The sequence below is a fragment of the Prunus dulcis genome, chromosome 4 (genome assembly GCF_902201215.1).
Source record: "Prunus dulcis chromosome 4, ALMONDv2, whole genome shotgun sequence".
Classification (NCBI taxonomy): domain Eukaryota; kingdom Viridiplantae; phylum Streptophyta; class Magnoliopsida; order Rosales; family Rosaceae; genus Prunus; species Prunus dulcis.
The window spans coordinates 17,998,548-18,010,077 of NC_047653.1; the positions used below are offsets into that span (position 1 = coordinate 17,998,548).

The following is an 11,530-nucleotide window of genomic DNA, read 5'->3' on the forward strand; positions in this document are numbered from 1 at the left end:
ATCAGCTGGTTGAGGCATATAACCGCATGAGAGAGGAGTACAATGCATGGTTGGCTGAGAGATCGAGGGACTCCAACAAGTGATCAACAAGGATTGATTCATTTTCAACCCTCTTTGTCAATGTTTTAATTGCAATTAGGTTAATCAGTAGTTAATTCACTTCTGTAATGTATGAATCAACTTCTATCAATATACTTTGTGCTATATAAAAAGTAAACTACCAGTTCCATATATGAATTTGAGCTTCACTTGTGCCCTTGTGATTTATTAAAGAAGAGAAGAGAAGAGAAGAGAATTGACCAATACACTAAATGACTGCTCTTAATACGAGTACACCTACTGGCTAAAGCTTTGTTCTTCTCATTGAACCTAATTTGGTACTTGGGTTGTTTATCAGGAGAGAAGAGACCAAAATGCCGCTCAATTTCTGCAGGACCCTTTTGGTTTTCATCAAACATGGCAAACAAGTAGGTTTCTACAGGTTTTCCACGCCTCTTGGGAGTCCCTCCCTTCACACTGTCAATCAAATTCTTGTAGTAAGTGCTTGCATTTTCAACTGTGGCTCCTTCCCCGCCTTCCGATGGCCAACCGGTCTCCGATACAACGATCTCCACACTTGAACCGCCGGCTTTCTCAAGAGCAGAGTAGAGGGCATCCACGGCTGCAGCAAAGAGATTTGTGTACCCAAATGCACCATCTTGTACTGTCACCCCAGGTGCAGCAAATAGGGCATAGCCAAGGCTGATGTCTTTGGTGTCACCGATGTAGCTGAAATAAGGGTACACATTGGCAAGAAATGGAGACCCATTACTTGCAAGGAAGGCAATGATAGGGTTTATGTATGAACTCGCAGCATCACTAAATGAGCCTGTTGACGGTGGATAAGAACTGCCCAACAGAGACATGTCCATGGCTGTTGAAACTTTGATTTGGTCCTGCAAATTGGCAGATGCAATTGCGGTTTTAATGTTTTTCATGGCTGCTAGAACATATTTTGCTTCTGCATCTTGGGGCTTGATCTCATTGCCCACTGCAATGTACCTAAACTTGACATCAGGGAAGTAGTTAAGGACATTGTTTTGAACCCAAGCAGCGGCAGCTGCAACGTCATTTCCAAGGGACTGGATGTCTTGGTTTCGAACGCCGACGATGAGTTCGATGTTGGATCCTTTCAGGGCTTGGAGAGTTGGAGGATTCGGATCGAAAATTCGCATTCTTGTTATGCCATTTGCTCGATATAGACTTATAACTTCTGGATCAGGCGGCAGGTTGTTGGCAACCCGACCATAACAAACTCCTATTGACTCTGCACCTATCTCAAATTCAATCAAAACCAAATATGAACTACATCTTGTCAGCCTGTTAATGTTTCTCGCATAAGTAGAACATAAAAACGTTTTGAGCCTAAGAAAACACTTTTGTCTACTTCTACCAAAGATCATTTGGGACTATTTCTGGAAGAATCAAAAGTGATTTCCGAGGATAAACGTTTCCGAAAAAACTTCTAACAACAAAGCTTAGGAGCATAACTACTTCTTACAGAAGTAGTCCTAAACGGGCCCTAAATATTATGCAAAATGTTTTTCTTAACATTTAGAACCTTTGCTTTTTTCTCTCGGAAGTCCTAAAATATAAACATAAATTGAGACATGTAGGGATGTACCTGTTGTTTTGGAGCTTAATGTCAAAAGCCCAAGAAGTAGGAACGCAGAAACCACATATGGTTTGTTAGCTATAATCTCACAAAATGAAGCCATGATGAAAATGATTGGTAACTTTGTATTGCCTTCTTTCACTAACAAATTACTTATATATCATGCAAATGTGCGGTGATGAATGAACTAATCATGCAATGGATTACAAAAGACAGAATATCTTCTGATAAAAACTAATTTGTATTTCATTAACTAATATATAAATAATAATAATGGTTTATATCATGCTAACAGGCTTTAGAATCAATAGGGATATTTATGTATTTGGCATGTTAATGCTGAAATATAGAACATTGAAACCTTATTTTAACACGCCTATCTTTCTTAACGTCGGCCATCACTAAAAAAAACAAAAATTCAGATAATACCAATGTCCTCCAAAATTGTTGTAAACATAATTATATTATATAGTACTTTCTTTATTTTATAAATAAATAAATATTTGACTTTTTCAATGACAATTGGGTCAAGTAGTACCAATTTGGTCAATGACAATTTCCACTTTGTTCATGAGTTCAAATTGCATGTATAATAATTGCTGAAATATAAAATTAATAAATGACTTGTCAAGTTTCGTCGATTTGCATCACTTGAGGTCATTTTTTTTTGGAGATATGAGGATAGTACTAATTTACTCTCGCTTGAGGTCCTTCACCTTCCTTAGACGCTCTGCATGATTTGCTCGAGGGGAAATTCTCATTGAACTTTTTTGGCTCATTTTAGTTTTACTTAACTAAATAAAAATTTCCTCTGAATATAAAAGCTAAATATTAATTTCCTGTTTACAACCACGATTCCTATATAAGTAGTTAATTTCTCTAGCAAGTAATAATGTATTAAGAAAAATGCTAGGCATACCATATTTTTATACCACATTCTGTGCCATTTCTCTAATAGAGGTGGACCTCATTGTATTGGTAGGCTCCACCTTTATTAAAAATGTGGTACACAATATGGTATAAAAATGTGGTATGCCTAGCATTACCATGTATTAATCAACTTCTATCAATATACTTTGTGCTATAAGTAAACTACAAGTTCCATATGTTTGTGAGTTTCACTTGTGCGCCTGTGTAATTTAATAATTGTTATTCTCATTTATGCAAGAATAATAGAAGGACAACATGTTAGGTCAAAAATTTAATCTAAACATATAGAAACAATAAAGAAGAGAAGAGAACTGACCAAAACACTAAATTACTGCTCTTAATACTAGAAGACATTTTGAAAAAAACTTTCCTCTTCTTTTTTCTTTTGACAGATAAAACTTTGCTCTTCCATTGAAACTAATTTGGTACTTGGGTTGTTTATCAGGAGAGAAGAGAGCAAATTGTCGCTCAGTTTCTGCTTTTGCTTTTCATCAAACATGACAAACAAATAAGTTTCTACAGGTTTTCCGGGCTCCGTTCATACTGTCAATCAAATTCTTGTAGTAAGTGCTTGCATTTTCAACTATGTCTCGTTCCCCACCTTGGGCTGGCCAACTGTTCTCCGACACAACGACTTCCACAGTCGAAATGCTGGATTTCTTGAGAGCAGAGTAGAGAGCACCCACAGCTGCAGCAAAGAGATTTGTGTACCCAAATGCACCATCTTGTACTGTCACCCCAGGTGTAGAAAATTGTGAAGATATTATTATTAGTTGTTTATTTTTGAGTTGTTTGAATAATCCCTAAGTTGTAGGAACGTAGTTGTAGAAGTTTATCTTTGACTGTTTCTTCCCTTGAGATTAGGACTTGTTATTTGTGGGATAATCCTTCAGCTTTTTGCGTTGGTTTCAGTTCATGTAAAGGCTATATATATATAGCCTAGTTCTTTTATCTTGAATAAACATTGTGAGAAACTTATTCTTCTCAATCATGTTATCAAGCAAAATTTAGTTTAATACCAACAATTGGTATCAAAGCCCCAACTGGGGTAGAGAGAGCATAAGGAAGCTTGCAGCAGCAAGAATTAATGGCAGGAGAAGGAAGTAGCTTCATGCAACCAGCGATTCCACGCTTCGATGGCCATTATGACCACTGGAGCATGTTGATAGAAAACTTCTTGAGGTCCAAGGAATATTGGGGCCTAGTGGAGAATGGAATCACACAGTATGCAGAGTTGACAGAAGCTCAATTGAAAGCCCTAGAGGATCAGAAAGCTCAAAGATTTGAAAATCAAGAACTATCTCTTTCAGGCCATTAATAGAGCTATATTGGAGACCACCTTGAAGAAAGATACAGCGAAGGATATATGGGATTCGATGAAGAAGAAATATCAAGGCACGGTGAAAGTCAAGCGTGCCCAACTTCAAGCTCTTCGCAAAGAGTTTGAGATGTTCAATATGAAGGTTGGAGAGTCAGTTGATGAGTATTTTGGAAGGCCTCTAACCATGGCTAACAAGAGGAGGATCAATGGAGAGAAGTTGGAAGATGTAGTTGTTATCGAAAAGATTTTGAGATCAATGACACCAAAGTTTGACTATGTGGTGTGTTCGATTGAAGAATCAAAAGATCTTGATAATCTCTCTATTGATGAACTACGAAGCAGTCTTCTGTTACATGAACAATGGATGAATGGCCATGCAATGGAAGAACAAGCATTGAAGGTGAGCCAAGAGAATCACTCTCCAGGGAGACGAAGAGGAAGAGGTCCAGGAGGCTTTCGAGGACGTGGAAGAGGACGCCAAGGATCATTTGATAAATCAAATGTGAACTGTTACTACTACCATGAAATGGGACACTTTCAATAAGAGTGTCCCAAAAAGGGGAACGAAAAAAAAGCCAATGTAGCTGAAACTGAAGAAGAGTTGTTGCTGATGGCATATGTAGAAGTCAAGGGAAAACAAATCAACAACACATGGTATTTGGATTCAGGCTGTAGCAATCACATGAGTGGAACCAAGAAGATGTTCACCAAACTTGATGAGAAGTTCAGGGAGAATGTAAAGCTTGGTAATGATTCAAGCTTAAAAGTACAAGGTAAAGGAGATGTCAAAATTAAAGTCAATGGTGCTGTACAAATCATATCATGTGTGTTCTATGTGCCCGAATTAAGAAGTAATCTGATCAGCCTTGGTCAGCTTCCAGAGAAGGGGTTCCCCATTCTAATTCAAAAGAATTGCTGCCAAATTCATCAAAGGTTAAATTGTGCATGTTGAAATGGCTTCTAATAGAATGTTTCCATTACAAACACCAGCTGCATTAACCAAGCAAGTCTGTCTGAAATCAACTACCCAAGATGATACTTGGTTATGGCATTTTAGATATGGACATCCGAATTTCAAGGGCCTAAAGACTTTACAGCAAAAAAACATGGTGGGAGGACTACCTCAGTTGCAACCTTCAACTAGGGTTTGTGAAGAATGCATGATGGGAAAACAACACAGAGAAGTTTTTCCAAAGGAAAGCACTTGGAGAGCATCATTAGTATTACAACTTGTTCATTCGGATATTTGTGGACCTATAAATCCTATTTCCAACAGCAACAAAAGGTATTACATTACCTTTATTGATGATTATAGCAAGAAGACTTGTATATATTTCTTAGCTGAAAAGTCAGAAGCCTTGGTTGTTTTCAAGAAGTTCAAAGTTGCCGTGGAGAAGGAAACTGGTTTGTTAATCAAAACCTTATGAATTGATTGTGGAGGAGAATTCACATCCTCCCTTAAACTGAATGCGATTAAGCAATCAGTGTACATCTGAACTTGAACAGACTCCAAGTGAACTGCGTATCCTTCTGAATGTTCATCAAAACATTACGAACTAATCGTGGAGGAGAATTCAATTCACAAGAGTTTGTTAATTTTTGTGAAATGAATGGAATTAAAAGATAGTTGATAGCAGCTTATTCACCATAGCAAAATGGAGTAGCCGAGAAGAAGAATTGCACCATCATGAACATGGTCCGTAGTATGCTCGCTTTGAAGAAAGTTCCTAAAAGGTTTTGGCCAGAAGCAGTGAACTGGAGCAACCATATCCTCAACAGATGTCCAACCTTAACAGTGAAGAATGTTACTCCAGAAGAAGCTTGGAGTGGAAAAAAAAACCTAATGTTGGCAACGTCAGAATATTTGGTTGCTTGGCATTTGCTCATGTAAGTGATTCTCAACGTATTAAACTTGATAATAAGAGTGTGAAATGCGTAATGCTTGGTGTTAGTGAGGAATCAAAAGCTTACAGGTTGTACAACCCAAATACACAGAAGATTATTATCAGTAGAGATGTTGTTTTTGGTGAAGATGAAGGATGGGATTGGAGTAATGGAAAAGATCAACATGTCACTGTTGACCTAGAAGCAACTGAAGAAATTGAAGATGCCACACATCAAGATTCTCAAAATGAGTTACCAGAAAATGACTCATTAGAGAACAACTCCTCAGAACCTGATGAAGCAATGACTAGGGGAACCAGAACAAGAAGAGCACCTGGATGGCTAACTGATTATGTGACTAGAGAAGAACTAACAGATGAAGAAATGGCGCTCACTTTGCCTTGTTCATTGATAGTGATTCAATCACCTTTGATGAAGCTGTTAAAAGATTAAAATGAAGGAAAGCCATGGATGTTGAGATAGATGCCATTCAAAGAAACAATACATGGGAGCTTACTGATCTGCCTGTGGGAGGAAAAACAACTGAAGTCAAGTGGATCTTCAAAACAAAGATCAAAGAAAATGGTGAGATTGACAAGTACAAAGCCAAGTTAGTAGCTAAACGGTACTCTCAAAAGCATGGTATTGATTATACAGAAGTTTTTGCACCTGTAGCTCGACATGATATCATTCAATTAGACACTGCTTTAGCTGCCAAAAATGACTAGGATATCATAAACAAGTCCGCTGTAGCAATACTCGTAAACTTTCTAAGCTATTATAACTTGAACACTAACCTTGTTCTGCCATTGAAGTCTTTTATCGAACACTTGGGAGACAACTATTCTATAAGATAACCGACTGCCTTATTCTCAAATTCCAGATGGGGTGAATTACTTGATGAGATTTTTGTGTGTGTCGGCTCTTAGAGGGAGCTGCTCTATTTATATGCATCACTTCAAGGAGTCTTGCCCATCAAGAGACTCCTTGAGGTATCCTTATTGCTATAGAACTGTTAATCCTAATTCTTATAGAACTAGAAACCCCTTTAGCCTTGTAATCCATATGGAACATTGACACAGAGGCTGCAGGTCGAGAGTTGTGTTGAATTCTTGATCAGTCTTGAGTCTTGCAATCCGATAATGAATAGAAGACCAATTCTGTAAGGATTGTGATAATAAACTATCTTACATTCTCCCACTTGGCCAAATATTCATTGTGACTCAAGAGCAATCTCTTAATGGCCAATTTAGAACTCAACCTTCTCAGTTTCTTACCAAGCCACTGTCATTGATATAAACTCATATGGAACTGTCAAAGAATATTGAGCAACCAAACTCAAGTCTTTTACAACCACACATACAAATGTACATCAACACATGCGACTGCCAACTGAATTAGTATAAAAAACAATGTTGTGATCTACCTTAGAAAACTTAATGATCAAAACAAAGCTTAGCTCACCCTTACAAGACTACCAAGGTCTTAATAAACTTGCATGGCTCCTTCATGGATATGAAAATGCAAAACACATATGCTAGCAAAATTTTGCAAATTCTTCCTTCATCCACATGCCAAAACATTCATAAAAAATATTATTAAATAAACTGTAAAACAGTCTCGATTAAAACTAGCTAAAAGAAAAATAAAACTAAATCTGGCTCCCACTGACTCCCACAGACTTCAAGCATCAAAACTGATCTGTAAACCCATACTTTTAACATGCCTATGGAAAACATGATTAGGCAAGCCTTTGTTCAGGGGATCTGCAATATTGAAATCTGTTCCAATATGATCTAAGGCCGTATAACCATCTCGGATCTTTTCCTTGGCTGATAAAAACTTTAACTGTAGGTGTCTTAATCCTCCTGACCTCTTATTTCCTTTTGCAAAATAAACTGCAGCACTGTTGTCATTCCACAATTGGATTGGCCTTTGTATAGAATCCACAACTTTTAACATTGACATAAAATTTTTAAGCCACATGGCTATTGAGGTTGCTTCATAAATTGCTAAAAACTCAGCCTGCATGGTTGAGGTTGATATGTATTGTTGTTTGACACTTCTCCAAGCCACTGCTCCTCCTGCAAACAAAAACACCACACATGATGTACTTTTTGGTGTATCCAAACAGCCAGCAAAATCTGCATCTGCATATCCTTCTAGTTTCAATTCTTCAACTCTTCGATAGATTAGCTTATATTCTTTAGTTCTTTGCAAATACCTCAAAACTTTCTTGCCTGCTATCCAATGTGCCTGACCCTGATTGGATTGAAATCTTCCAAGAACACTAATGCTGAAAGCAAGGTCTGGCCTTGTGCAAACTTGAGCATACATCAAGCTTCCAACAAGTGAGGCATAGGGCTTGTCCTGCATCTCCAACTTCTCTTGCTCAGTTTTGGGAGATTGTTCACTGCTCAATTTATCACCCTTTGAGAATGGAACATCACAACCTGTGCAGTTTTCCATGTTGAACCTTTTCAGTATCCTTTCTATATATCCCTTCTGTGATAGACTAAGTAACCCTCTTTCTCTATCTCGGCTAATTTCAATTCCTAAAACATAGTTTGCTTCTCCCAAATCAGTCATCTGAAAATGGTTTGATAGCATTCTCTTAGTGTCATGTAATAGTGACAGATTACTGCTTGCTAAGAGAATGTCATCAACATACAGCAGCATGAAAATGTAATGTCTCCCTTGAAATTTTTGGTAAATGCACTCATCTAAAGGATTGTCAATGAAACCTTGACACTTCACCACTTCATCAAACTTCAAGTACCACTGCCTAGAAGCCTGTTTTAATCCGTATATTGATTTTTGTAACCTGCAAACCAAATCTTCTTCCCCTTTTTGAATGAAACCATCCGGTTATTTCATGTAGATTTCTTCAATAAGGTTTCCATTCAAAAATGCAGTTTGAACATCCATTTGATGAAGGTGAAGATCAAAATGTGCCACTAATGCCATTATAACCCTTAAGGAATCTTTGGTTGACACAGGTGAGAAAGTCTCATTGTAATCTACTCCTTCTTGTTGTGTGAACCCTTTTGCTACTAGTCGTGCCTTGTATCTGTCTATTTGTCCCTTTGAGTTTCTTTTGGTCTTGTAAACCCACTTGCATCCTATTGGTTTACATCCTTGAGGTAAATCAACAAGTTTCCATACACCGTTCTTGCTCATTGACTGGAGTTCAGACTCCATTGCTTCTATCCACTTATCACAGTTGTCACTTTGAATGGCCTGCTTATAAGATAGAGGATCTTCTGTGGTATTGATGTCATGTTCTGACTCTTGCAAGTATACGAAAAAATCATTGGACAGTGCAGGTCTCTTAGTTCTTTGTGATCTTCTCAATTCTAAGTTGTGAGGCTGAGGTTCTTGTTGCTCTATCTGCATGTCTTCTAGTGCAATTTGTGGAACTTCAGTTGTTAGATCATGATTTGGTGAGACTTGCTTGTCATTCAAATCAGTGAATGGTAAGATGGTTATATCTCTCAGCATATTTTCCTTTTCAGCAGGTTCCTTGTTTTCCAAAATTTCATCAAAATCAAAGTTTTCCTCAGTGTCTGATTCAATATCATCTTCAATAAAAATAGCTCTTTGAGTTTCCATGAATCTTGTGCTGTTGTTGGGACAATAGAACCTGTACCCCTTTGTTCTATCCGGATATCCAATGAAAAAACAGCTCAATGTCTTGGAATCTAGTTTCCTTTCCATTGGATTGTAGAACTTTGCCTCTGCCTTACTTCCCCAGATTTTAAGATGTGAGAGACTAGGCTTTCTATTGCACCATGTTTCATAAGGAATTTTGTCTGCACTTTTGGTAGGAATTCGGTTTAGCAAATAATTTGCAGTTTTTAAAGCCTCTCCCAAAGAAATTTTGGAAGCTTTGTGCAGCACATTAGGCTCCTAATCATCTCAATCAAGGTCCTATTTCGTCTCTCTGCTACTCCGTTTTGTTGTGGTGTGCCTGGGTTAGTGTATTGAGCCACTATACCTTCTTCTTGTAGAAATTTGGCAAAAGGTCCAGGGTTCCTTCCTCTCTCATCAAATTTACCATAAAATTCTCCTCCTCTATCCGACCTTACTACTTTGATTTTTGAATCCAACTGGTTTTCCACTTCTGCTTTATAGACTTTGAACATGTCCAGTGCATTGGATTTTTCAGATATTAAGTACACATAACCATATCGAGAGTAATCATCTGTGAAGGTTATGAAATACTTCAAACCATCATGTGTTTGAGTGGGAAAAGGACCACAAATGTCTGTATGTATGATTTCCAGCACTTTTTCACTTCTTGTAGCACCTTTCTTTCTCAAATTTGTCAATTTCCCTTTAACACATTCTATGCAAACACTGTCTTTGTCATGGTGGTTAAGTGGTGGCAACAGATTTTCTTTGTTAAGCAAATTCATTCTTTCAGCTGAGACATGTCCTAGTCTCTTGTGCCAAAGTTTATAAGATTCTTCTTTTTCTGCTTTTCTTTTAGTGCTTATCACATTGATGCTTAGATTTCCAGTGCTGGGATTTGGTTTCTTGCAGTTTAATCGAAACATTCCATCATTTAGAAAACCATTGCCAATCATAACTTTATTTCTGAAAATGGAGAATCCAGACTCATCAAACTCAAACTGTAAGTTTGATTTTACAAGCTTACTAACTGAAATAAGATTCCTTTTCATAGAAGGAATATAAACTACATCTACTAACTCCAAAATAAAACCAGACTCCAACTCGATCCTAGCTAATCCAATGTACTCCACCTTGACTCTTTCTCCATTTCCTACGAACACCTTCATCTCAGCCTTGCTTGGCAGCCTCTTTGTTTTGAACCCCTGCAAGGAATTAGCCACATGAACTGATGCACCACTATCTAACCACCATGAATCTGAAGAAATCTCAATTGCATTAGACTCAAAACAAACATGTACTTGATTCTTACCTTTAGCCTTTTGCTTATCCAACCAACGCTTGTACCTGTCACAATTCCTCTTCATATGACCAAACTTCTTGCAGAAGTAACACTTGAGTCCTTCTGGTTTCAGTCCTTTAGTCTCCTTTTCTTCCTTGTTTTTCTTTCCAACGATTTTGCCTTTTCCAAAATCCCTTCTGAAGCTGTTTTGAACCATATTAATCTTTTCTTCAGCCTTATCTTTCTTCATATTTTGTTCTTCCTGCACACAGATGCTTATGAGGTCAGTTACTGTCCACTTCTCCTTTTGAGCTACATATGTGCTTCTAAGATGCTTGAAAGTACTAGGCAGAGAGTTTATAGCAAAATGCACCATCATAGTTTCATCCACATTGACTTTGAGTGCCTTCAGTTTGTTCCCAATTTCCAGCATGTTCAGTATGTGTGTTCTCACACATCTTTCCCCATTGTATTTTGTATCAGTAAGCTGTCCCATTAGAGTTCCAATCTCAGCCTTTTCTGATTCCTGAAACTTCTCCCCAATAGAATCAATAAACTTCTTGGCATTATCACATGATGTAATGCTTCCCTTGACAGATGGTGAAATTGACCTTCTCATGATTAGAATAGCCATTTTGTTTGCCTTAACCCATTTGGCATATTTTGCTTTTGCTCCAGCAGATGCATCTGCATCAGGTACTGCAGGAGCATCTACTTCAATAGCCATCTCATAGTCCAGCAGACCTAGAGCAATTTCCACATCTTCCCTCCATTTGGTGTAGTTGGAGCCAATGAGAGTTTCAATCGAGTTGTGATTAACTGAAAA

At 37.7% G+C, this 11,530-nt stretch overlaps 2 protein-coding genes across 2 annotated transcripts; one reads left to right on the top strand and one right to left on the bottom strand.

Annotated features, from left to right (window-relative positions):
* Positions 1–206: 206 nt before the first annotated feature.
* LOC117623835 (glucan endo-1,3-beta-glucosidase-like) lies at positions 207–1,587 on the bottom strand. The gene has a single exon (XM_034354835.1). It carries the CDS (start codon positions 1,440–1,442, stop codon positions 246–248), a length of 1,197 nt encoding a protein of 398 aa, XP_034210726.1. The 5' UTR covers positions 1,443–1,587; the 3' UTR covers positions 207–245.
* Positions 1,588–3,560: 1,973 nt separating this feature from the next.
* On the top strand, positions 3,561–4,737 carry LOC117626306. Its single transcript, XM_034357975.1, has one exon. The coding sequence runs from the start codon at positions 3,961–3,963 to the stop codon at positions 4,447–4,449; it is 489 nt and encodes a 162-aa protein (XP_034213866.1). The 5' UTR covers positions 3,561–3,960; the 3' UTR covers positions 4,450–4,737.
* The last annotated feature ends 6,793 nt before the right edge of the window (positions 4,738–11,530 follow it).

Coding starts and splice junctions, on each gene's coding strand:
- LOC117623835 (XM_034354835.1), bottom strand. CDS start 1,442: ATGATCTTTGGTAGAAGTAGACAAAAGTGTTTTCTTAGGCTCAAAACG.
- LOC117626306 (XM_034357975.1), top strand. CDS start 3,961: ATGAAGAAGAAATATCAAGGCACGGTGAAAGTCAAGCGTGCCCAACTT.